The sequence below is a fragment of the Notamacropus eugenii genome, chromosome 1 (genome assembly GCF_028372415.1).
Source record: "Notamacropus eugenii isolate mMacEug1 chromosome 1, mMacEug1.pri_v2, whole genome shotgun sequence".
Lineage (NCBI taxonomy): Eukaryota > Metazoa > Chordata > Mammalia > Diprotodontia > Macropodidae > Notamacropus > Notamacropus eugenii.
The window spans coordinates 708,267,825-708,294,705 of NC_092872.1; the positions used below are offsets into that span (position 1 = coordinate 708,267,825).

General features: G+C 38.5%; 1 protein-coding gene and 1 long non-coding RNA gene across 6 annotated transcripts in view; one reads left to right on the plus strand and one right to left on the minus strand.

The window, feature by feature from the left end:
* LOC140521416 (uncharacterized) lies at window positions 1-25,529 on the minus strand. The gene is made up of 3 exons (XR_011972925.1): window positions 24,974-25,529; window positions 15,389-15,600; window positions 1-10,679 (listed from the first exon to the last, which is right to left on the minus strand). It is a non-coding gene; the product is annotated as an uncharacterized lncRNA (long non-coding RNA).
* Window positions 1-26,881, plus strand: part of TANGO6 (transport and golgi organization 6 homolog) — a 219,491-nt gene that overhangs the window by 6,769 nt on the left and 185,841 nt on the right. For all 5 annotated transcript variants that reach the window (XR_011972924.1, XM_072636417.1, XM_072636420.1 and 2 more), the window contains exons 3-7: window positions 2,159-2,275; window positions 4,197-4,338; window positions 6,666-6,802; window positions 7,527-7,689; window positions 16,042-16,127. Coding sequence is in view for 4 of the 5 variants with exons in the window: in XM_072636417.1 (XP_072492518.1) it covers window positions 2,159-2,275; window positions 4,197-4,338; window positions 6,666-6,802; window positions 7,527-7,689; window positions 16,042-16,127 (645 nt within the window). In the remaining variant the exon portion in view is untranslated. The remainder of the gene's footprint in view (window positions 1-2,158; window positions 2,276-4,196; window positions 4,339-6,665; window positions 6,803-7,526; window positions 7,690-16,041; window positions 16,128-26,881) is intronic.

Consider the following 26,881-nt stretch of genomic DNA (forward strand, 5'->3'; position numbering starts at 1 on the left):
AAATCTTAATATAACTTTTACTAAATGGAAGAAATTCAATAATAAAACATAACAGTCCATTGTAGACGTGAGTCATCTTTTCCCACCAATTCATGCAGTGTCTCTGGGCTAATGAGTAGATTGAAACATATAGAAAGCTAGCAGTGAGGCACAGGAATAGAGAAGTCCATGTGACTAGGGGCAGCTTATGACCCTGGATTGGCTATGTCATCTTTTTAGGGAACAATCTGCACTACTGTTTCTCCTCTAAGCCTCCTTGTTCTTTTGCTGGACACAGCCACCTCTCTGCAACCCCTGGGCAACTGATAGAGTGTTAAAGCTTTCTCAGCTAACAGGATCAGTAAGCCTGGCATCTACAGAGCTTCCCCAGTCTGCTACCCTAGCTTAGTATAGAAGCAGTGTGACACTCTTTAAATGAAAAGACATTCCCTTTACACCTGCAGTCTCCCCAGGCCTATTGTCTCTGGACTTTGAGGTATTTCTCCTCTCTCAAGTTCAGAATGGTGCTAAGGAGCAAGTCTGCCTTTCCTTACCCAGTTCTTCCACCTGCACCAGGACACTGCTTCCTCTAATCAGCTTCCAGCATCAAAAATCTGTCTCTAGTCAGCCGATCTCATCTGTGCTCAGCCTCCGTCAGCTTCTCCCGTCCACTGGCCAATGTGTCTAGTCTTCCATCTCCTTACTTCTCTGACTTGTCTGTATGACCAGCTTCTCTTGTGGCTTCTCAGCCTTCTCAAGTGTTTCTCTAGATTAAGTTGGGAACACCAAATCCATAGTTCTCTCAGGCATGATACAAGCAGTGAATATACAGTAGTTCCATAATCCTAAAATAGCTTTTTGAATCATTTCCCAGAAATAAACTTCCAAGTCCTGAAAACGACCGTATGTGAATTAGCTACTGGGAAGCAGCACTGCCACCATCTTTACAGCCAGTCAGTACTCTTGCCATGAGGCTTGCACTTCTCTATCTTTCCTTAAAATAATTGGAAGAGCAGCTTTCCTCTCAGCTTCTTGGAGAACTCTCTTATTCTCCTCAAGCTCCTTTCTCTGTTTCTCACATAAAAGATCTTTTTTTTTTTTTTTATCTCTTTCACATGTGGTTTTGCACTTGAGGATCTTGAGGGCCATGTGTGGCCTTGAGGCTGAAGGTTTCCCAGCCCTGGTGTAAACTACGGTCTGCACTCTTAAGTAGCTTACAAACTATTTGCCAAGAGAAGGTACATACACACATATCAAATAATGCCATTTTTAAAAATCTGTTTTTAATCTGTTCTTAAGCCAAGTTTAATTATGCCTTTATAGGACTTAAAACTTATTTAAAGTTTAAAAGTAAATGTATATGATATTAGCTCAATATATATAGTGCTTTAAGGCTTACAGAGAGCTTCTCAAAGGTTACCTCATTTGATCCTTACAAACACACTGTAAGGCAGGTGCTGTTATTATTCTCATTTTATAACTGGGAAAATGAAAATTGAATTAAGTTAAATTACTTGTCCAAGGGTCATACAGCTGGTAGTGTCTTAAGGTAGAATTTGAACTTCAGTCGTTCAGACTCAAAGTCCAGCACCTTACTGCTATGTGAAAGAACTTGTCAGTCTGAAAAATCTAAAAGCAGAAGTAGAGACTGACCTCAGGCTACATGCTTAGTTTTAGGCATTTAGCTAAGATCATAAAATTGCCTTCTAACAATTCATAAGGGACATGTGTGAGCATTAGTGGCTCTGTCTCAATAAAGGTTTGTAGAGCTGAGGTCTGTCCTCAGTTCTGTTGGGAGCTGATTTTGGAAATCCTGCCTTAAAACAGGAGGCCTCACCTCCTGCCTGTGCTTCCCAGTGCCCAGAGGACCTCCAGCATCAGGGCTGAGTGCCCCAGCAGAGGAATGCAGTCCCCATAAGAACCGTTGGCTGGGCTGGTCACATGGAGGAGAGAGAGGGGCAGGAGAGAAGGAATAGGAAGGGAAGTCTGCTAGGGGAAGGAGGAGAGGGAGAAGCAGTGAGTGTGGACCTGAACCATCGCTTGACCATGTTGTGAGGTCAGCGAAACACTAGGGGGAGACAGCGCCTCATTGCAGGCCATGATCCTTTATTCTCTAATAGTTGTCTGGCCCCAGCGGAGTGGATACTTTGTTTCGATAACCTTGACTTTTGTTTTTTAGAGTCTAAAGGAAGAGGAGAGGACCCGAGCCAGAAAAGCCTTGCAGACCATTTTAGATCAAGTCTACCAACCCCTGGTTGTTCGGGAGCTGATTATCCTCCAGGGAGGACCTCCACAGGTGCTTAGACCATAGCCTGGGAGAATTACATTAATAGGGACATGTGCTCTGTCTGTTACCCTGTGAGTGATTAATAGGAGACTGGATAATTGGAGTACTCTTTAACGATTTATAATTTAGCAGAGATGCCTTACCCTTCAAGGTCATTTAATGATATTTATTTAACTTGTTCCAACGAGGAACAAGGGACAGGAAACTTGAAACTAATTAAAATGGAATCTTCTTTTAGGCAAGTAACAGTGTTGTAGATAAGAGAACTTTTCCCAAGGGGGATATCAGGACCATTTTTAAAAAGACTTATTGATAAGATTTTTATTTAAAATTTAATTCTCACTGAAACTAGATCATCTGTTTTCACAAAGAGTTAAGATATTTTCAAATAATAATTCTTTGCTGGAAGCATTTTGGGGATATCAGTCTAATGGGAAATTTGGCTGCATTAAAATGAGATAATTAAAAATATGCTTCTCATCATGAACCAAATAGTCCCAAGTTTAAGAAGGATCCTGCTAAGCCTAAGATATTTTTCCTTATTAATTTCTGAGTCCCATAAAAATATTCTTTTATCTATTATATATTGTTTAATGGAAGTAGTTGGTTGGGACTCTTTGTTTTTAGTTCCTAATTATTTTGATATGGCTAGCTGAGTGCAATTGGAATGGTGGGTATTAGGGTTTTTCCCAGAGAATGGTTTATTTGTGAATTTGATAGTGCCGTTGCGTAGTATGCCTGAGGTTCTGTGTTTTGTTGAAGATACAAAATGAGGCAACTGATGCTGAAAGAGTTCTTTTTAAAAAAAATTTTAATTATTAAAAATCTCTTTTTTCTTGTTCCCCAGTAGAAAAAATAAATTGAGAAATAAAACTTTTTATAACAAAAATGTGAAGTCTGGCCAAACAAATTCTTGCATTGACTATGTCCTATATAAAATATGTCCCATTTTGCACTAAGTTCATTACCTCTCTCCCAGGTGGTAGGTAGTATACTTTATCATGAGGCCCCTGGAACTGGGGGGAATCTGTTTGATCTGTTCCCTTAAGACATTCAGAGTTATCTTTATAGTATTGTTGTTATGGTCAGTATAAACTGTTCTTCTGATTCTTTTCACTTCACCTGGCATCAGCTCACACTTCCCAGGTTTCTCTGAAATGCTCCTTTTTTCATCATTTCTTACAGGACAATTATCTTCCATTACATTCAGGTATTATAACTTTTTCAGCCATTCCTCAGTTGATAGACATCCCCTCAGTTTCCAATTCTTTGCTACTACACAGAGAGATACTACAAATATTTTTATATAATATGAGCCCTTTTTCTCTTTGCTCTCTGTGGGGTATTGGCCTAGTAAGGATATCAGTGAGCCAGAAAATAGATACAGCTTACTAACTTTTTGGGCATAGCTCCAAATTGCTTTCTAGAATGGATAGACTAGTTCACAGCTCTATGAACAGTGCATGAAGGAAACTGTTTTCCCACAGTCCTTACAACTTATTTTATTTTCTTTTTTCATCTTTGCCAATCTGATAGGTGCAAGGTAGAATCTTAGAGTTGCCTTAATTTTCATTTTGTAATCATTAGTGATTTAGAGCATTTTTTCCTATGGTTATTGATAGTTTGGATTCCTTAGAAAACTACCTGTTCATATCCTTTGAGAAGGAAAGAGAAGCTTTCACTGATTTCTGTAAAGAACCTTTTTTGTTTTCAGAAAAAGATGTTGCTTTACTTCGTATACAAGGTGCCACAAAAATCTTCATACAGCTTTAAGCTTTTAAAGTTATCAAGGCTGACAGGTGCATGAAGACTTTTGGGAAACCTTGCACATCTCATCGTTCTGTGTTAGGATACAGTGTGCTATTTTCTAAGTTTCACATCTCACCATTAGTTTTATGATGTTCTAAAGCTATTTCCTTTATTCTTTCAGACAGATTCAGATATGAAAACACAGACTAGTGCCCGGGCCCCAGCCTGGCTCCGACGTCTTTGTGGACAGCTGCTTTCAGAAAGATTGATGAAACCCCATGGAGTTCAGGCTGTGGTTCGGGGCATCCTGGAAGGAGCTGGTGGTAAGAAATCAGATATTTCCATTTTGCATTCATTTTCTTTTCAGTTCACATTTAGGATAGATCATGAGTCTTTCAGCATTTGTCTTAGATTAAGTTAAAAGATAGTCAGCAGGATAACTGGAGATGGCTGAGGATGCAATGGGAGAACCTCGCCCTTTTAGGCTAAGGCCTAGTGATGAGTATCTGGCCACCAGACCCAGATTGCTCTGGAGGAGAAAGTAGGACTGGTGACCTTACATAGCCTTTCCTCACTTAAATCCAACTCATGTCTTCATTTTCCTGATGTCACGGGTCTTCTTCAAGAATGAAAGACAAACACAACAACTCAACCTAGATTAAGTACAAGAAAACCAACTGAAATAATTAGCTTTTGTACTTCATAGGTAGGAAGAGGCAAGTTGGGAGTTCACCTGAATTTGTCATGTCCTTGGCGTACATCTACCATCTGTGTGACCAGGGGCAAATCACTTAACCTTCCAGTGTCCCAGGCACTTTTCCAAGTCTGTAAACGGGAAGAGCCAAACCAAATCCTGCATGTTATTGTAGACACAATAAAACTTTATTTAAAAAAGTAACAACCTTTAGCTCAGGCAGTCCAAAAATAGACAGTGGGCTTGATTATAGATTGCTGATGTCTGTGGGTAAAGATATTTTTGTACATTGGAAGTTTTCCACACCGGAGAAATCACAGGTTGAAACAAAGACCAAAAAAAAAACCACACAAAGAAAGAGTTCCTGTTTCATAATAGCTGATTTTTCTACTATTAATCTGAAGTAATCATAGACATAATCTATTTGGGTACACTGTTGTAGTGGTAGTAAATCTGGATTTGATTCTCAGCTTTTCCACCTTTTAGTTGTGTTAATCTGGATAAAGTCACCTAACCTCTCTGAATCTATTGTGTCCACAGAAAAGAAATAAAAATACTGGTCCTAATTATTTCTCAAAATAGTTCTGAGGCTCAACTGAGATAATTTATGTGAAACTAATGTTTATGAACTACAAGGTATAAATGGAATAATTACTGTTATGGTTCAGTCGTTTTTCAATTGTACCCATCTCTTCATGACCCCATTGGGGTTTTCTTGGAAAAGATGCTGGAGTGGTTTGCCATTTCCTTCTCCAGCTCATTTTGTAAATGAGGAAACCGAGGCAAACGGGGTTAAGTGACTTTTCCAGGGTCACCCAGCTAGGAAGGGTCTGAGGCCAGATTACCGCTTTCCTGCCCATGTTTACTACTACTGCTCATAATGTATAGAGCTGTGTGTGGCACAGATGCAGCATCCTTTTAGGGAAAAGAAGTTCCCCTTAAACTGGGGATCTGCAGAATTATTTGGGTATGGTTTCTGTAGGTTTTGAAGGATTTTCTCTTTTTGAACCTTAGAGGGCAATCGGGGGAAATACAGCAACAAACCTTTGAGAGGTTTTTCCTTCTTTGAGCTCTAGGTGGTGCTAGAGAGTAAGTTAGTTAGCTCTTCTCCAGCCAGGCCTTCAAAGTTCTCTAATCAGCTCTCAGCAACAAATCTTTCTTCCAGTCCAGTCAGTTCCCTGTATCAACTGAAAAGCCTCGGGTCTGTTTGTTTTCCCCCCAGGCTGCTTTTCTCTGTGTTTTATACAAATGTCTACATAAGAAAGGGGTAGTGTTTACTCCTTAGAGTTGCTGAACAGTAGGTGAATAGATATTAATAATTTACAATACCAGAGCAGTTCATCACCCAGCCATTCCGGGACATAATGCCAGAATTTCTGTGAAATTCTTTATGAAAAAGCACTTTGTTTGTGCAAGGGTGCTGAAGAGGACATTACTTCACGACCAAAGACAGTTCTTTTTAAGTCTCTTAGGAATGTGCCTTTTTAAGTTTGGAGTCTTGAAGATTCCCGTAAGATACTGTTTTGTTCTCAGACTTCTGAGTGAATATTTGTATTCCACTAATTTCCTTAGTTAACTTTGTTTTTGATGGGTGGAAACTGAATACTTTGTTGAGCAGGTAACATTTTGATGATTTTTAAAAACTCTTCAGTAGTTAAATAAGAAAGAGGTCATGGGAGAGGCAGATTGCACTTGACAAAAGTGAGTAGTAGAACTTAGAAAATTCGGTAGCTGTAAAGGTGCTGCTGTTCACCCTGCTGTATGTCTGGGAAGGGGGAGTGACCAACAAGATAGGAAGAAGTCAGTGTTGGCATGCACTTCGTTAGGCAAACAGATTCTAGACTTTGGTAAATGATTGAGGAACTTCCCTGTGAAGATCAGAATCCTCTTCTCCCCTTTCTTTGATCTTAAGTATGTTTCTTGAGTTTATTTGATGTTTTTATCCATTGGGAGCAGCTGGAGCGGCTGGTGGTGCTGGTGCTGAAGCAGCAGCTGCTGACTGGAGGAAGTGTGACATGGTAGCCAAGATTCTGGCCTCCTGCCCCCAACAATCCCTTTCCTTAGAAGATTACTATCAGCGAATCTGCCCTCAGGTAAGTCATGATTGCATTTTATCACCTGAAGGCTCTCCATTATTTTTGTGAAAGGAGCTTTGAGCATTCCAGCTATCTTCTAAGGAGAATAGGGGAAATAAGTAGGATAATGCATTAGTCTGTGGTGAAAGGGCACTTACTGTTCTTTAGGGTCTAATGGATTCCTCTGGGAGGTTGGCCATTAGGTAAGAACCCTCAATGAGGTATACTTGAAGGACTGATTAGTTTTTCTTTGGGGTTGGAATGTCAAATGGAAGTTGTCCTTTTACTTCTGATCTTTTGAACCTGGAAATTAAAATTTCACTTCAGTAGATACAGGGACCGTCTTATGGCATAGCTAGCTCCAATAAGCTTGAGTAGTCATAAAGCTGTCTGGTGACCAGTCAGTTGAAATTCCTTGTAAAGGAGGCTGAGTTCTTGGGATGCTGTGTTCTTCAGCATTCCCAGCTATTGAAGAGTATGCTTACAGACAAAATTTAAAAGCCTGATGCAAATTTTTTAAATGTATGAATTATATACATGTGTGTCTGAAAATGAAGATAAAGCTAGCAGTTTCTAAACAGTGGCTAACAATTAAAACAGCTTGGGAGCTTAAAAATTTACTGACAGTCTCTGTGACACCTCTAGCCATCCATCACAGCCTTGGTTACTCAAAGACTCTAGCAGCTTGAAGATCTGGAATTTTTCAGTGATTTATCTGATTCCTCTCTTTTTCCCTGTGCAGATTCTAGATTTATTGCACATTCAGGATAAATTGGTAGCCCGGCAGTTTCAGAGGGTTGCTACCACTACCTTCTTAACCATGACAAGAGAACACCCTCAACTGGCCACAAAACACTTGCTTCAACCAATGTTAGAGCCAATTCATCGATGTTCAAGTGTGGCAGGTAAAGCACCCCTGACGTGACTATCCATCAAGGAGAAAATGACTAGTTATTTCTATGGCATCTTATCAAAGTGTACAACACTTTGGGAGTTATCCCTCACAGCTTGCTTTTTTGGATTAAATGTTTCTTGTGTGCTTTCTTTTTAATTGCTGTCAGTTTCCACTGCCCTCCCAAATAGAATCCTTTTTTGTCATGAAGAAGTACAGTGAGGGAAAGCAAAGAAACACATTGACCATGTCTGTTCCCCTGTGAAGACTTGGGGGAAGGCATGTTTCATCATCAGTCCTCTGTGATCACAGTTGGTCATCATATTGATTAGAGTTTCAGGCATTCTTGTTCTTTTCATTACTTTGTTCATTGTGTAGATTATTTTGCTTTTTATTACACCCTTCTGCTTGTAAAGCTTCCCAAGTTTATCCAAATTCTTCATATCTGTCATTCCTTAGAGAAGAATAAAGTCCATCATATTTGTCTCTTACTTTTTATTTGGCTGCTTCCTTAATTCTCTCCCTCCCCCCCCATACTTCTTTGCTACTGTAGAGAGTATTTATCAATATTACGGGATCTTTCCTCTGTCTTTGGCCTTTTTAGGGTGTGCATTGAGTATTGATATTGCAAAGTAGAAATCCATATAGATTTTGCAAAATAGAAATCCGCAGCTTTCCATAGCCAATGGAAGTACAGTAAGAAGTGACATGAGTAGATTTTTAAAAGTCCACTAGCTTGAGGGATCTTTGGTGGGAATTTTCTCCAGTGGCCTTGAAGTCAATCAAACAAATGTAAAATAGAGATAATTATACTTGTCCTACCTCACAGGGCTACTTTGCAGAAGGAGCTTTGTAAATAAAGTGCCACTTAAATTAGTTATCACAGTGTGGTTCAAGAATGAATTAAATTGATTTTTCAACTCCATAGGGATTTTAAGGTCTGTTTCACGTGTTTGGTGTCTTTGAGAGGCAGTGTCTTTGTGGAGAGAGAGCTAACTAAAACCAGGGAGACTTAGAATCAAAACCCTCCTGTGATATATACTGACAGTGTGAGCCTGAGCAAGTCCCATATCCTTACAGAGAGGTTTAGGCACCTCCTGAAGACTTGAGGTTGTCAAGAAGGTACTAAGCTGCATTGATGGAGTTTCCATTACAAGTCCAGCTCAGGCCATGTCCAGGGGAGTCTGACAGTTCTGACTTGTACAGTGGAAAGAAATCTACTTAAAGCCTGCAAGTTGTAGAATAAGCTTGCAGATAATTACACAGTATATATTAGCATACAATTAAACTTTTTAAAAGCTACTGCTCCCTGTTCTGGAAGCTATATACAGCATAAAAGCAAAACAAAAAAAAATGTTAAATGAAAAACAATCAGTTCTTGATCCACCCTCACTCAATCTTTGTCTGGCCCTGGGTGGGCAGGCCCCTGTCTCTCTGGCTTGTCTCCCTCCTCTTACTTTCTCTTAGTATTGGATCGTTCTGGAGGGGGGCCTTCACCCCACACTTTACTCATCTCACATAAGTCACTTAAAGCCCACCTAAAACCATTTAGCTAGTTGAATGGTTTCTTTGGTGTCGCTTTCCTCTTCTGTTCTCCTTATGGAAATGTGTTTACTTGCTATTAAATAACTGTTTCAGCAGGTTATACCCTGGACCCTGGCATGGGGGAGAGAACATCTCTAAGGAGAGGTTGCTCTGCTTCTGGGGTTTGAAGAAGGAACAGTTTGAAATTTAGGCTGAATGAAATAGTTTCTTTTACAAAGCCATCTATAACCTAACTGTGATGATCAGTAAAACCAGTCATACCTCATTGATTAAAGAATTGTAATAATTTAAATTTGGGCTATAATTTCTGGATGAAAAATGTGAATTTTCAGTATCTTTAAAGGAAGTGAAAATCAGCTAAGTAGCACAATGTATAGAGCACTGGGCCTGAAGTCAGGAAGACTCATCATCCTAGGTTTAAATTTGGCCGTAGACACTTCCTAACAGTGTGACCTGGGGCAAGTCACTTAACCCCGTTTGCCTCAGTTTCCTCATCTGTAAAATGAACTGGAGAAGGAAATGGCAAACCCCTCTAGTATCTTTGCCAGGAAAACTCCAAACAGAGTCACAGAAAGTGAGACATGACTGAATAATAACAAAAATGTTCTTTTCAGAACAAGTATTCAAAACTCTTTGTTTTTGAGTCACTTTAGACTTATGGTGTAACATAGTCTTATAGTGCTTGTTTAATGAATAAAGTTGGGTTTTTTTTAGCATAAGGTCAGTTAGGTGACCCAGGGAGTAGAGGACGGGACTTGGCATAAGGACGAATTGGATTCAGATTTTGCCTCAGACACTTATTAGCCACGTGTCCCTGCTTACATCACTTAATTGCTCAGTGCCTTAGTTTCCTCATCTGTAAAATGGGAATAGACTAATCATAATAGCACCTGAGGATCAAATGAGATAACATAAGCAAAGCACTGTGCAAACCTTGACCACAGTATAAATGGGGAACTGTCACTTATTGGTGCCACCACTTGTGACTGACTGATTAGTTCGGTCTGATTTCTCTGTGGCTTATTTGGTTTCATTCTTTTCCACAGTCGTGGGCCTTGTTTCACAGCTGATGCTGTTGCTTATGTGGGTGACCGGGGAGAAGTGTAATGTGACTTAGTATAAGCTTGTTATCACTACTAGAAAAGCAAAGTATAATTATGGACAAGATTATATGTTTTTAACATATGCTTTGATTTTGAGGAACATGAGGCTGTTAGGTTAGATTCTTCGAGTGCTCTTATTTTGGGGAACGATGGTCGTGTGGAACTGGCTTATTTTGATGCTACTTGCCTTTGTTGAAGTGAAGCTTTCTTGGGTAGAAACAGTTCCTCATTATTGTTATTCTGAAAAATAGGTCTTAATGATGTCTTGATTTAACTTCAGTCATTTCTAGATGTACTTCCCTCCAACTCCAAACTCTGCTCCTTGGAATTGAACCCTTCCTTGCAGCAAAGAATACTGTTAAGCAAATATAATGGATAACAATTATATTGGACAGTGTGTGCAGTATTTTCCCTTCATAGTCCCATGTCTGTGTGTGTGATGACACACACATATACATATAGACACACACATACGTACACACATATATATATATAATATACCTATTTTTAAATTGTTTACTGTCTCAAATAAAAAAAAGAAAAATTTGATCCTTATTAAGAATGAGCACTGTCAAAGCAGAAGGGATCTATATGTTTGCCATCTAAAATGTAGGTATCATTTTATACCTTGAGCGAATCAGGACATGAGCAACATGCTTTGTGATCAGTCCTCATGAAGATAATAATGAAATGCAATATTTGTAAAGTGTTTAATACAGAGCCTGGCAGTATAATAATACACACACACACACACACACACACACACACACACACACACACACACACACACAATAATTTAATAAATGCTTGTTTCCTACCTTTTCTCCCTTGGGAGACTTAGTTGGTCATTGCATTGATCAGCAGGTACTATTATTATTATTCTAAAGTGTCTAAATCTTTCAAAGTTTGTTTTCTTTTTCTATAACAGTCTTGTTATTGGATAAATTGTTCTCCCAGTTCTGCTTACTCCACTCTTCATCTATTCCTTTATTGTCTTCCCAGGCTCCTATGAAATCATCTCTTATCATTTCTTATGGTACAAGTATTAGTCCATTACATTCCTACAGCACAACTTTGTTGAGCCTTTCTCCATTTAATGTGCCTCCCCTTCAATTCTAGTTCTTTAACTAAAAGAACTGCTGTCAGTATTTTTGTCTATATGGATCATTGGGGCAAAAGATACTTGGCCATAATGGTTTTTCATCCCTTCCCAGTCCAGTTTCTTTTAGTGATCTTTTCATTTATGTGGCTGTAACCTATGTGAGTATTGTTCTGATTCAGCACATTTCACTCTGCATTGCTCCATATTCCTCTTCACCTTCTTTCTCAGAATTCTAATATTCCCCATCTCTTATCGCACCATAATATTCCATTACAATCACAGACCATATTTTGTGCAACAATTCTCCCATCTGTGGAATCCCAAATTGTTTCCAGTTCTTTGCTACTACATAAAAGTGCTGCTATGATTATATTTATGCCTGCAAGTGGGTTCTCTGGGTCAAAGTGTATGAAACAGTCTAGTCACTTTTCTTGCAGAATTTCAAATTAAACTCCAGAACAGTTAGACCAATTCTTTGCTCTCCCCACATGGTATTAGGGTGCCAGTCTTCCACAACTTCTCCACCATGACTGTTGATGGGGTTTTGGGGGCATCTCTGCCAGTTTGAAGAATGCAAGGTAAAACCTCATGTTGTTTTAATTTGCATTTCTCTTTTTATTTACTGATTTGGAACCTGTTTTTACACAATCCATTTGTAGTTGTTTTCTGAACTGTTCATGTCTTTTGATCACCTATTTATTGGGAAATGGCTTTTGATCTTGTTGTTGTCCTTCGTTTTCAAAGAAGACCATGACATAGAGAAATGATGACATGACTTGTGCTTGACTTTGCTTTGAGTGAGGGAGGCTGTGCAAGGTCACCAGACTCATTTTTTCCTCCTGATCCATCTGGATCCAGTGATCAGATATTCATCAGGATGACTGGAAATGGTCCAGGATGCAATGGGAGACCTTGGCCTTTTAAGGCTAAGGCCTTTTCAGGTACTCACTTAAAGTGAGGTAATGTCCATTCAGTGAATAGGCCTCTTTAAAAGGTAGTGGGGGGCAATGTGGAGCCAAGATGGCAGAGTAGAAGGATGGACCTGCTCAAGTTCTATCCCCATAGCCCATAAAATACCTGTAAAAAAATGACTCTAAGCAGATTCTAGAGCAGCAGAAGCCACAAAACGACAGAGTGAAAGAGATTTCCAGCCCAAGACAGCCTGGAAGGCTGACAGGAAAGGTGTATCACACCAGGCTTAGAGTGGAATGCAGCCCAGCCTTGATTGCTGCACTGCATGGACAAGAACTGGAGCAGGCTTCAGAGCATGGAATCGTGGGCAGCACCTGTGGTTTCCAGATTTCTCAACCCATAAACACCAAAGACAGCTTCAAAGGTCAGTGAGAAAGCTCTTTCACCTGGGTGAGAAGGGAGCAGGGTCTGGACCTAGCCACGGCCCCAGGGCGCAGCAGCCACTGTGGCTACAGCATCCAGTTTTGGAGCCCTCGGCCTAAAGGCCCTGGGGGAATCAAGCAGCTGATCTGAGTCTCAATCCTGAGTGGCAGTCCTGGGGTGAGGAGGAGCATTGGCTGATGGAGCTGGCAAGGAAAGGGAACCCTATTACAGATCCTGGGCAGAAAAGCTTGTCGTTCCTCCCAGACCAGAGCACAGACCAGGAGAGGAGCAAACTCCTCTCCCTTGATTGTGCCACCTTGGAGGAACTGAGAACCTACAGGCCCCAAGAGTATACCCTCCACTTGACAAAGGACTCAAAAGTCAAGTAACTAGCTGGGAAAATGCCCAAAAAACAGAAAAAAGTAAGACTATAGAAGGTTACTTTCTTGGTGAACAGGTATTTTCTTCCATCCTTTTGGATGAGGAAGAACAAAGCATACCACCAGAGGAAGACATAAAAGTCAAGGCTTCTGCATCCAAAACTTCCAAAAAAAAAATGCAGTGGTCTCAGGCCATGGAAGAGCTCAAAAAGGATTTTGGAAATCAAGTAAGAGGTGGAGGAGAAATTGGGAAGAGAAATGAGAGAGATGCAATAAAATCATGAAAAGTGAGTCAACAGCTTGCTAAAGGAGACAAAAAAAGTGCTGAAGAAAATAATACCTTTAAAAATAGACTAACCCAAATGGCAAAAGAGGTCCAAAGAGCCAGTGAGGAGAAGAATGTTTTAAAAGGCAGAATTAACCAAATGGAAAAGAAGCTTCATAAGGTCACTGAAGAAAGTAGTTCTTTAAAAATTGGAATGGAACAGATGGAACCTAATGACTTTATGAGAAAAGAAGAAATTACAAAACAAAATCAAAAGAATGAAAAAAATAGAAGACAATGTGAAATATCTCATTGGAAAAGCAGCTGACCTGGAAAATAGATCCAGGAGAGACAATTTAAAAATTATAGAACTACCTGAAAGCCATGATCAAAAAAAGAGTCTAGACATCATCTTTCATGAAATTATCAAGGAAAACTACCCTGATATTCTAGAACCTGACAATAAAATAAATATTGAAAGAATCCACCATTCACCTCCTGAAAGAGATCCAAAAAGAAAAACTCCTAGGAATATTATAGCCAAATTCCAGAATTCCCAGGTCAAGGAGAAAATACTGCAAGCAGCCAGAAAGAAACAATTTGAGTATTGTGGAAATACAATCAGGATAACACAGGATCTGGCAGCTTGTACATTAAGGGATCAAAGGGCTTGGAATATGATATTCCAGAAATCAAAGGAACTAGGATTAAAACCAAGAATCACCTACCCAGCCAAACTGAGGATAATTCTTCAGGGGAAAAAATGGTCTTTCAGTGAAATAGAGGACTTTAAATCATTCTTGATGAAAAGACCAGAGATGAATAGAAAATTTGACTTTCAAACATAAGAGGCAAGAGAAACTTGAAAAGGTAAACAGGAAAGAGAAATTATAAGGGATTTACTAAAGTTGAACTATTTACATTCCTACATGGAAAGATAATATTTGTAACTCTTGAAACTTTTCTCAATATTTGGGTAGTTGGAGGGATTATATATATGTATATAGACAGAGGGCACAGAGTGAGTTGAATAGGAAGGGATGATATCTAAAAAATAAAATTAAGGGGTGAGAGAGGAATATATTAGAGGAGAAAGGGAGAAGTGGAATGGGGTAAATTATCCCTCATAAAAGAGGCAAGAAAAAGCTTTTTCAGTGGAGGGGAAAAGGGGGGAGGTGAGAGGGAAAAGGTGAAGCTTACTCTCATCACATTTGGCTTAAAGAGGGAATAACATGCACACTCAATTTGGTATGAAAATCTGTCTTACACTACAAGAAAGTAGGGGAGAAGGAGATAAGTGGGGTTTGTGGGAGATGATAGAAGGGAGGGCAGATAGGAGGAGGGAACAATTATAAATAAACAATCTTGGGGAGAGACAAGGTCAGAAGAAAGAATAGAATAAATGCAGGGCAGGATAGGATGGGGGAAAATATAGTTAGTCTTTCACAACATGACTTTTATGGAAGTCTTTTGCATAACTACACAGGTATAGCCTATATTGAATTGCTTGCCTTCTCGGTGGGCATGGGTGGGGAGGAAGGAAGGGAGAGAAGTTGGAACACAAAGTTTTAGGAACAGATGTTGAAAATTGTTTTTGCATGCAGCTGGGAAATAAGAAATGCAGGTAATAGGGTATAGAATGCCCTATAAGACAAGAGAGAAGATGGGGATAAGGGAAGGGAGGGGTGTGATAGAAGGGAGGGCAGATTGGGGGAAGGGGTAATCAGAATGCATGATGTCTTGGGGGTGGGGAGAAGGGAGAGATGGGGGGAAAATTTGGAACTCAAAATCTTGTGGAAGTAAATGTTGAAAACTAAAAATAAATTAAAAGAAAAGAAAGAATAACTAGGTAATTCACTCTGGGAGGGGCAGGAGCCTCAGAAAACTCAACATGTCCAATATTGAACTCATTATCTTCCCCCAAGCCCCTCCCCTTTTCCAACTTCCACATTACTGCTGAGGGCATCTTCATTTTTACTCACCCGTAGTGAAGGAGCCAAGTCAGCCAGGTGTCCTTGAGTCATCGCTGTCTCTCACTTGTGTCAACTCCCTCTATACCTCATATGTCAGACTTTATCAGAGACATTATCATGAGAACTTTTTAACTTGAGGTAACTGAAATGGTCTTTTCTGTGTTTTGTGAACTCAGTGAATTGACAAGCATTCAGTGACCTCCTCGGAGCCAGGCACCATCCTAGGGCCAGGGAGACAAAAACAAGAGTGATTCTTAGACCCTGCAGGGATGGACCTTGTTTTCTCATAGGAGGAATGTTTGGAAGAGGATTGCTTTTTTGGGGAAAGAACATGAGAATGATCTTCCTTTATACCTTGCTTGGTTAAGAATTCTGTCTGTAGTTTTGAGACACCTAATCTTGCGCTTTTTAAAAAAAATGTCATATGACATTTTATATTCAGGTCACTTCTCCATATAGAGCTCTTGCGGTGTTGGTCCTAACCCCTTTCTGTTAAATGACTTTGGTTTTTTTAACAGTTTTTATCAACCAGCAGGGCCTTGCCCCAGTAATTTATGTTCTTGTGCTGTATCACTGGGTTTCTATTTGAAATTGCTTTTGTCAGAGAAGTTATTAATTAGCAAGTTATAGAGTCTTTTATTTCCCCATTTTATGTTCTCTAGAGGTATCATCAGAGCGGGAATTACCTCCAGGAACCATTGTGGTAAAGGAGGAAGAACTTAGCTGCTGTCTGGAAGATGTGTTTAAGGCAAGTAATTTCATAATAATAGTTCATTTTTGGATAGCACTTTAAGACTGATTTTCACAATTTTCTCCTCACAACCCCGTAATATAGGCACTCTAAGTATGTTTATGTCTGTTTTACAGATGAAGAAACAAAGATTCAGAGGGATTGTTAGTTGCCCAAGGCAGGTAGATGGTATGGTGGATAGAGCGCTGATCCTAAAGTCCAGAAATCCTGAGTTCAGATTCTGCCTCAGCCATTGATTGACTAGCAATTTGATCCTGGGCAAGTCACTTAACCTCTGTTTGCCTAAGTTTCCTCAACTGTAAAATGGGGGTTATAACAGCACCTTCTTTATATGGTTGTTGCAAGGATCAAATGAGGTGTTTGTAATGAGTACTTAGCAGGGTACCTGGCACATAGCAGGCATCATATAAATACTTATTCCCTTCTCTTCCTTGTCTCCTGCCCTCAAACTCCCACGGTCATATAACCTGAATCAGAGTCAGAATTTCAATTCTCTGCCTTGTTCTGTGTTCTTTACATTATATCAAATTATACCCCAACTTAATTTCTCCCTCTGATGCTTAGAAGTACAAATGTGAGTATGATCTTTCAAGTAAATAATTTTGTCTTTTTTCTTGGAACCATGAGAATCAGGCAGCCACATCTAAACCCCAAACTGCCTCTGAGATGTGAAGACTGTAAAACTGTCCTTTTTAGTGATGTAACTGAGCCATGCCTGTATCAGTCCTGTTTTTTTTTCTTCTGGTTTCACTACTAAGGCAGGCTCACAAGATTGATTAAAGTACTTTCAATGAAATGCAGACTCAATTCTGTTGTGAAGTCTGCTTTTTGGATTATGACTTTCTCTGACATGACCATCTTAAAAGATTTGCCAGAGGCATTTTCATTGTTATTGAAGTCCCCTTTGTATTCTATTAGAGTACAGTGTGAATGAAGTTTGGAAATAAGCTCTTGAATTTTGAGAGTCTACATTTCAGGAGGTTTTATTGAAGCCTGGAATGGCACAGTGGAAATGTTGTAAAGGACCTTAAATTCCAAGAAGGAGGCATTTGTATTTGATTCTAGAAATAATAAGGGGCCACTGGATCTTAGGGAGCCAGGGTAGTGACCAAGTTAGACCCCGTGACTGTGTTAGACCCATGATTTCAGAAGGTCACTTTGGCAGCTACAGATCAGAGAAGGGAGCAATTGGGAGGTGATTATGAGAGTCCACATGAGGTATGATGGGAGTCTGAACTAGGTTAGCAGCCTTGTGCTGGAAGAGAGAGAATGAATGAGAGAAACCATGAGAATTGGATTAATTGATTAGAAACCAAGTTATTTTCTTCTTAATTTTTTTTTTGGTGTTTTTTGTTAAGGAGGCAGCATTTTTGTAGAGCTGGCCTAGGAGTCAGGAAGACCTAGGTTCATGTCCTGACTTTGTAACTCTCCTTTTAAAACTAAAAGTAGCAGGTGAGTGCCAGTCTGCATTGGCACAGGAATATCTTTTCCACAAGCACTTGGAACTGATGGAATCATAACTACAGATTAGAAGAAAATGTTCTGTTTATTACATCACCTTAATTTCTGAATAAGACCCTCCTTGAAAAGTGACCATTTGCCACAAAGAGTGAAGAAGAAAGAGAGGGAGGAAAAGGCAGTTCAGTAAAATTAACCAACATTTCAGCCAAGCCAGTTTAAGCAAAATCAGAATTAAAACATATAAGGTAGTTGTTATCAGGAACAACAGATATACAAAACAGTCAAAGAGAGATCACTTAAGAACCACTGGACTGCCTGAAAATCATCACCAAATAGAAAACATGAATACCATATTTTAAGAAATCATAAAGGAAAGTTGCCCAGATCTGTTGGAATCAGAAGGCAAAGTAAAAATTGAAAGAAGTCTTCTCCTGAAAAAAACCAAAAACACCAAAAACCTCACATTGCAACTATCCAGAAATGTCAGCAAAACTCCAGAGCTTCCAGGTAAAAGTAAAAATATAAATAGCCAGATTCATATGCCAAAGAACCACAGTCAAGATCACACAGGACCTGGCAGCTATCCCCTCCAACAGAAAAAAAGATCTTGCAATATTATACCCCAAAAGGCAAAAGAAAAAGATCAAGAATTTGCTGTGAATGCAAAGTTAATAATAACACCCATAACACCATAATAATAAGCAATCATAATAGTTCTTGGCACAACTAGGAATAATTAGCCCTGTAAAACTTGGTGTGATCCTACTGGGGATGATGCATATGTTAATAGATAAAGTACTTTCAAGCATTCCTGATGAAAAGACAGAGCTAGATAGAATCTTTGAAATGAAAACACAGGAGACAAGAGAAGCTTGGAAATGTAAAAACATTTGAGCATTTAGAAGTAGTTACATGATGATTAAGTTAAATGATGTTTACCTTCTAATAGGGGGTAGAAGATACTTGAGTCCCTTCAGAGTCTCACTGTCTTCTAGAGTCACAGAAGTAGTAAAGGCGAAGGACCTGTGGGTGGTTCTATTCCCTCCTTTTTGGTTTTAAAAGAGTAAAGAAAAGGAAGAGAAAATAGAATACACTAGAGAAGATAATGTAGAAGGGGAGGAACTTATTATTTCTCATGATTAAAGTGCAGAAGAATAGTATGTATATGCATACACACACATTTATACACATATGCACACCTATGGGTGGGAGGGGATCTGGCATCTCATGAGCCTCAATCTTATCTGAACTTGATAAATGAGGGTTGAAAACACACACACATATGCATTCACACACACATATACACACATACAGAGTTTTAGAAACACATTAAATCCAACAGGGAAAGAGGAGGACAGTGAGAGAAAGGGTGGAAATGAAATAGTTATAAGCAAAATTTCAATTTTGAAATCCGTGCCACAAAGGGGAGATTGAAAGTATATCAGTCATTGTTATCTTGGCGAGATGAAGAGAAGGAGGCTGCAAAGGAAAGGGATCAGACTACTTCATTTATAAATTATTAATATGCATCCTATTGCTTTTCTTTCCCCATCTTTTTTTTTTTTTTTTTTACAAAGAGATGAGGGGGGAAAAGGGGAAAATTATAAGAGAATTTGCTGGCTATTAATAGTAATATTAAGTAATAATATATAAATTAATAATATATAATATAGTAGTAATAAGATTATTAATAGTAATATTTGTGATTGAATTGAACTCTTCGATTAAATAGGGAGCAGAAGTACGGTTAAGAAAGCAGAAGACAACATACAATATGTTATTTACAAGAAACGTATTTGGAACGGAAGGATTTGTGCAGAATTCAAATGAGGAGTTGCAGGCAGAATTTCTTATTCCTAAGACAAAAGCAGGAATGGTATAAATATTCATACTTAAAAGACATAAGCAGGGATACTCTGTTATGGTTAAAAATGCCAGAGATGATGAAACAGTATCAGTATTTAACATAGTGCATGCCCTGAATAGCAGAGTGCTTAAAAGGTTCATCTATTTACTAAAGAAAAAAGATGACAACAGTAGAGTAGTTGGAGACCTTCTTACACCCACTTCAGATCTACACAAATCTAACAAAAAGATAAACAAGGAAAAAGTTAGGACCTGAATAGAATTTTATAAAATTAAATTTTTTAGATCCCTGGTGATTACTAAGAATTGAAAGAATATAGATGTTCCTCTTCTGTGAATGACAGCTTTATAAAAGTTGACCATCAAAGAAACCTCATAAATAAAATATAATATAGGAAAATAGAAATACTAGGCATGTTTTTATTTAACATCATGCAATACAAGTGATCAATAATGAACATTTGAAGAAACTTTTCAAATGTAAATGAAGGCCAAAAATATCCTGAAAAATATTTTGGCAGAGACCAAATCACGGAAATAATAAATATTTTTACTAAAGAAATGACAAGAGCAAGACAGCTTCTTGGAATTTGGGGGAAGTAGGCAAATGCCATTGGGGAAAATTAATTTCAAATTGTTAAATCAACAAAAGAGAAAAAACAGATCTTTGAATTGACCATGCGAGTAAAAAACAACTGCAACCTATCCCTTCCACATCATAACTTTCCCCATCGTGATTTTGATATGTTATGGGTCAGCTATAAGAAATTAAATGAGAATATTTTGGGAGTTTTTCAGAAGCTACAGATGACACATGAAGGACAGCAGGTGACACAGAAAAAAGTAGAAACTCAGAAATGCATAAATATATTTATAGTATTATATAATATCAACATACTTTATCTTTTAATATCATAATAATTCAGACTTCTTTGGTATGAAGGGAGGGTCAAAAATTTTACATTTTACATGGACTTATCAGATGATGGGGGCACCACACCCTTAACCCCCATGATGTGGAAGGGATGACTGTAATTTAAAATCACAACCAAATACAAAAACAGAAATTCTGAAAATCAGAGATATAAACAAAATCAAAAACAAAAAAGCCATTGAACTGATAAAAGTAAGAACTATTTTAAAATAGTAACAAAATAAACCATTTTCAAATTTGATTCTTTTAAAAAAGGAAGAAAATCAAATTACCAATTGTCTAAAAGAACATCTTCAAAAAGAACATCAGGAAAATTATTAGAAACAGTTTTGCTCAATTATATGCCAACAAAACTATCACTTAATGAAATACAAAAATATAACACAAGAAATAGAGAATTTAAGTAACCTAATCTCAGAGAACGAATCTAAATAAGCCATAAATGTGTGCTCAAAGAAAGGAAAAAAGTCACCTTAAAATGATCTAGATAGATCTGGAGGTCTAGGATCTTTTGGAATGTGGAGATTTAAAGAATTATAATTGCAAGTCTAGAAAATTAGTTTTTTTTCCCAGGATCCAGAGGCCCAGGGGCTTCCAGAAAGGTCACATATAGGTGTCTCCTATATACATACAGGATTATGATGAATAGCTTTGATCATAGAGGTCTGAATTGACAAAAAAAAAAAAATAGATTAAAATTCCTGCCAGCAAAGTAATATAATGAAGATTGATGAGATTTCAAGGTGGGGGAGACCTTAGTCTTATCCATCCCCTTCGCTGTGTACAAAGAGTCTTGGCAAAAACCTGATCCAAATGCCTCACTGCCCCTTTGGAAGAAGGGCCACTCTTCAGGTGGGCGCAGAGGGTCTTCTGGTGCCCTTTGGCACATGAGAAGAAGAAAGGATGGCTCCCTCCTCCAGCAGTTGTGTTTTAAATCTGCCCAGCTCTTAGCTGGCTGTGAAAACACTTGGTAGCACAAAGGGTCTGGAATGTAACAAAACCAGGAAGGAAGTGGGGAGTAATTATTCCTTTGGCAGGGTTTTGGCAGCTCCGCTGCTTTGAGAAAACAGAGGGAGAGTTTATGTTGGAGAAAAAGGTAAATATAGTGCAAAATGGTGCCACAAAGGACACACTGTCTCTGCTCATTGTTTGCTAATACTAAATTAGAGAGTGTGCTTCAGAGACAGGAAATTAGGAAAGCATCTCGGAGGGTAGAATTGATCCAGCAGCTCTGAGACAAGGAGAGGTGTTTGATTTGAGATGGTTGTGAGGATGGCACCATTGGTAACATTTCCAGCTGTGGTTTTTGGTTGCTTTCTGTGGACCTCTTAGAACATGGCAATTGGCTCTTTTTAACCTATTATTGTTATTTTAACTCAGCATTCATAGTAAACACCAATAAAACAGTAATCAGAATAGATAAAGAGCAAATCTCCAACCCAGACCCCCAAATTTGGACCATTTATATAGAGAGGCAAAATAGACATAAAACTCGATTAGTACATACACTTTCCAAAACTTAAAAAAAAAAAAAAAAGCCCACTGTTCTGTGGCCCTTCCTGAATCTCTGTGTGCCTTAAAAAGCTCCATTGCTTTGTGTGTGTGTGTGTGTGTGTGTGTGTGTGTGTGTGTAATTGGTGTACGTTATTTTTGTTTTGCGGGTCAGTGTTATTCTACATGTGTAATTCTTATATTTGTGTTTTCTTCTGACTTACATTTTTTTTGCATCATAATATTCCATTTTATTAATATACCATAATCTATCCAAACCTTCCTCATTATTGAATATATATAGATTGTTTCAGGGTCTTCATTTTTGCAGATAAAGCTAAAAATATTTTGATATAACTAGGATCTTCTTTTTCCTTTTATTTGATGTTATTTTTAAAATCAGGTCTTAAGCAGTGGTATTGCTAGATCAAAGGGTACAATTAGCTCTGTGATTCTTTTCACAGATTGCCAGATTGTCAGTGGTGAATCAGTTCCACCATCAATACTAGTAATAAAACTCGTTTCTCATTAACTCTAATAATAGCAAAGCAACACACACTGTTATACCAGGTAATTGCAATGCTAAGGTATAAAAAAGCAAAGGCAGGGAAAAATATGATAGAAAACAGGGCTAAGGAAGAAGGAATAAGAGAAGCCAAAGACTTGTAGAAGACAGAAACCTCAGGCCTCTGAATCATGAATATTTGGGGGGGGAGGCCATAGGTACTGTAGGTGTTGAATGTGACAAGCACCAAATAATACCATAAAAAATAAAATGGATTCTACTTTAACAAAGAGTCTTAGTGATATGCGAGTTATCCTAGAGTCAGTTATCTATAAACAGTCAGACCAATCAACTGCCTTGTCAGCTCTGTGATCAGAATTAGTAATAAATAAGAAAAAATAAGCATGAGAAAAAAGGTCATTGAAACCAATTCACCCTGAACTATTTTGACAAATAATTAGAAATAAAAAATGAGAAAAGAACAACAGAAATGACTTCAGCACTGACTGTAATGTCATCCAGAAGTTTATCCAATGTAAATTAATTGCCACAGCAAGGAGACCAAAAGAACTTAGAAAGTGATGTAGTAGTCAGACATCTGAGCTATTCGCCAAATGCAGAGAGATGGCTGCCAAAGGCAGCACTGGGTTAAAATATAAACTTCTTTATAAAAATTTAACACGAAGGGCAGATGCATGGTTATGGACAGTTTTGTTTCATAAAATAGAGAGAAGCAGTGGAGAGCCAAATCAATTTAAAGATAGTTTCTCAAGAGATCCAACTGAGCAAAGTCATCCCAACACCGTTGAAGGAGGACTCCAGACAGAAGAAAAAGTGGAAAAGACTTGCAAAAGCCATTTTAATAAACTGTTTTCTTCATTGGAGATAGTAGAACCACTCCATCCGGACTCTGGCGTCATCAGCCAAGATGTGCTAATTAATAGAGGAGGTAGAAATAGCCCCAGAGAAAGCACAAGTGAGAAGAACAGCTAGAATGGACTGATTTTATTTCTCTCCGTGCTCAACTTTTCCCTCTTCTGCATTGATGTCACCAAATGTCAGTATATATTGATTTGGGTAAAATTAAAAAGAAAAAAAAAACTTTAGTCACTCACTAGCCGTGTGACTCTGGGCAAGTCACTTACCCCTGTTTGCCTCAGTCTCCGCATCTGTAAAATGAGCTGGAGAAAGAAATGGCAAACCACTTCAGTATCTTTGCCAAGAAAACCCCAAATAGAGTCACAGAGATTCAGACACTATTGTAAATGACCAAATGAAAAAAAAGAAGATGCCCTCTTATTATTAATGGAAGAACTGTATACTAGTATGTATTTGTTGGTGAAAAATCTATCAATGTAGAGACATCTGTGCTGGAGGAGATAAAATTATGAGGATGTTGAGAGGCCAGTATACAAGTTATCTCCTTGAACAGAATATACCAAGAAATCTCAGACCCTTTCAATTCTAAAAAATGATGACCAAGAAGGCATAAATAGCTGCTGACCTTTTTGCTTTCTATCCTATCCATACCAAAATCTTTGAGAGTTGTTATCCTTACACGAATTGCAGATACCCTTAATGGGACTGTTAGTGTAGAACAAGAAAGCTTTCCCAAACAACATTCATTAATGAACCACATCTTTGCCATTTCACAATTAACTGAAAGGTAGGAAGAATGTAAAATTCCGCTGTGTTTCTTTGTTGAGGAGGAGAGAGCCTTGGATTTTTCTGTAGAACAAAACTCTCCTTTATAGACTTTTTTATAACCATGTGTCTCCCATCCATCCATGACTATCATTTAAGACTCTCTGGGAGATTTAATAAGATAAGGAACCTTATTCAGTGCCCCCTGGGAGTAAACATCAAAGGAGGCCTGAAACCAGGAGGAAGATGTACACTAGCCACAGCTATAGTGACAGAGGTAAGCCAGCAGTGTCTGAGGGGCAGGGGGATTCCCTGGGGGTGATGAAGTCCTCCAGATGCCTCTGTTTGTAGATGGAAAGGCATTATTCTGTTTGCATTAAGTGTCCTGGAAGAGATCTGTAATCACTCCAAGGACTCTGGGCAGTCCACCACACAGGAAAGACAAGGTAGATGAAGAATGTCTGTTGTCTAGATGTCAGTGTGCAATGGAATGGACAGCAAGCTAGATCTAGAGTTGAATGGGGAAGGGAATGGGCCAGATTGCTCTTAGAAAGCAGGGCTGCGTGCTTGCTCCCATGCTTTTCAGCATGATGTTTTCAGCAATGTTGTCAATTGCCTTCAGTAAGAATGAAAACAACATGAAGGTCAGATGCTGCACCAAAGGTAAATTATTTAATTTGAAAGGGCTACAAACCCAGACAAAAATAGAGGGAGAGTTGGTGCACAACTTTTTGTTTGCAGATAATTGTGCATTCAGTATAGCCTCTAACACCAAGATGCAACAAAATATGGATTGTCTGCTGCTTGTGCTAATTTTGACCCAACAATTAACACCAAGAAAACAAAGGTTCTCCACCAGCCAGCACCACATCATTCATATGTGGAACCATCAATTACAGCAAATGGAGAAATATTGAATGCTGTGGATATGTTCACACTTACCTTGACAGTATGCTTTCCAGGGATATCCATATGGATGATAAAGTTGACAAGCATTGCCAGAGCTACCTCAGTGTTTGGGAGGCTCCAAAGAAAAGTTTGGGAGAGAAGAATTATTAGGCTGCCTACCAAACTGAAGGTCTACAGAGCTATTGTGCCAGCCTCGTTGCTTGATGCCTACGAAATCTGGATAGTATACTAGCGCCATGCCAGGAAACAATTACTTCCATTTAAATTGTCTTAGGAAGGTTCTGCAAGTAGGCAAGATAAGGTACTGGACACCGAGTTCCTTTCTGGAGCTGAACTGCCAAGCATTCAAACTGTTCTGCAGAGAGTACAACTCAGTGGGCTGGCCACATTGTTCAGATGGCAAACACATATTTGCCTGAAAGACTATTTTACAGAGAACTCACACGAGGAAGGTGCTCATCTGGTGGTTGGAAGAAGTGATATAAGGATGTTCTCAAGGTCTCTCTGAAGAATTTTGGAATGAGTTATGTGACATGGGAAACAGCTAGCACGGTGTGCCCACATCAAAGGAGGCCCTGTGCTCTATGAGTGAAGTGGGATTGCAGTAGCTCAAAAGAAATGTGATAGGTGCACATTTAGAGACATCCCTTCCTGTTCCCATTGGCTCTTTGTGCCTCACCTGTGGTAGGACTTTCCAAGCTCATATTGGTCAGATCAGCCACAGTCAGACACATTGTACCTTGATTCCAACATAGTAATGTCATTGTGATTGTCTTTGAGAACAAAGGACAGCAACCAACCAGGAAATTCCAAGTTCTTTTACTTATCTCTGGCTTCCTATGAAAGCTAGGGCCCTTCTTTTCACTATTAGCACTTAATCAGTGCTATGGCAGTAAGATATGGAACACCACTCCCTCACGATGGACATCATAATTCTTTTTGGTTCTTAGTGGAATAATCTGGAACCTATTTTCACCTTCATCCATTTAACTTTATTTTATTTTTAGCTTAAGATTTAATGTTTGAAAGATACCCCAATTGATATGCACATTACATCACAGAAAGATTAAAACATAATAATGGAATGGCACTCATAAAATGAGAGAAACCTCAATCGTGAATGAATGTTATTTCAATACTACTTAAAACTAGTTTCACATTTTGGGGCCAGTAATAATGGAATGAGAAGCACCAAGCTATTTTAGGAACTGCAGAAACACTAATAACAAAGAGAAAGGCTCTTACCAAATTTCTCTCCCTTTGCAACATACAACATCTATTTCACTGATGCAGAAGACATGCTCTTGACTTTGTTGTACGCGTATGTAAACATGTAGGTATATGTGAACAAACCGCTTATGAGAAAATAGAAATAACTTACTCATACATAAAACTCCAAACTTGAAATTTAAGCATTCATTCATTTTCTTTTTTTATTAGTATTTTATTTTTTCCAGTTACATCTTAAGACAATTTTTAACATTCATTTTTTTTCTAAGATTTTGAGTTCCATATTTTTCTCCCTGCCTCTTTCCCTCTCTCCTCCCTAAAATGATAAGCAGTTTGATATTGGTTATAGAAGTGCGGTCATGTGAACCATATTGCCACATCAGTCATCCCATCCATTTTAAATGACCTTATTATTGTTGGGAGTCTCACTTGTAAAATATGTATGGTAATATCTTATGAATCTGGAGCTCAGCTATGTGAAAATATGTACCCAGAACCTCTGTGAAAATGAGGAAGAGATATTAGATCAGGCCCCCAATTTAGGTGTTACAAAGTGTCCCTCCTGACCAGTGAGAGCTTTCTCAGGAACTCACTTTGAGTCTACTTACTTTTATTTTGTATCTAGTTCTAACAAATTTGGATTTTTCTTTCCAAACCTGCAGTAAATTAGAAACAAACATTTTAATATTTAATTTAATTTATAATTTAATA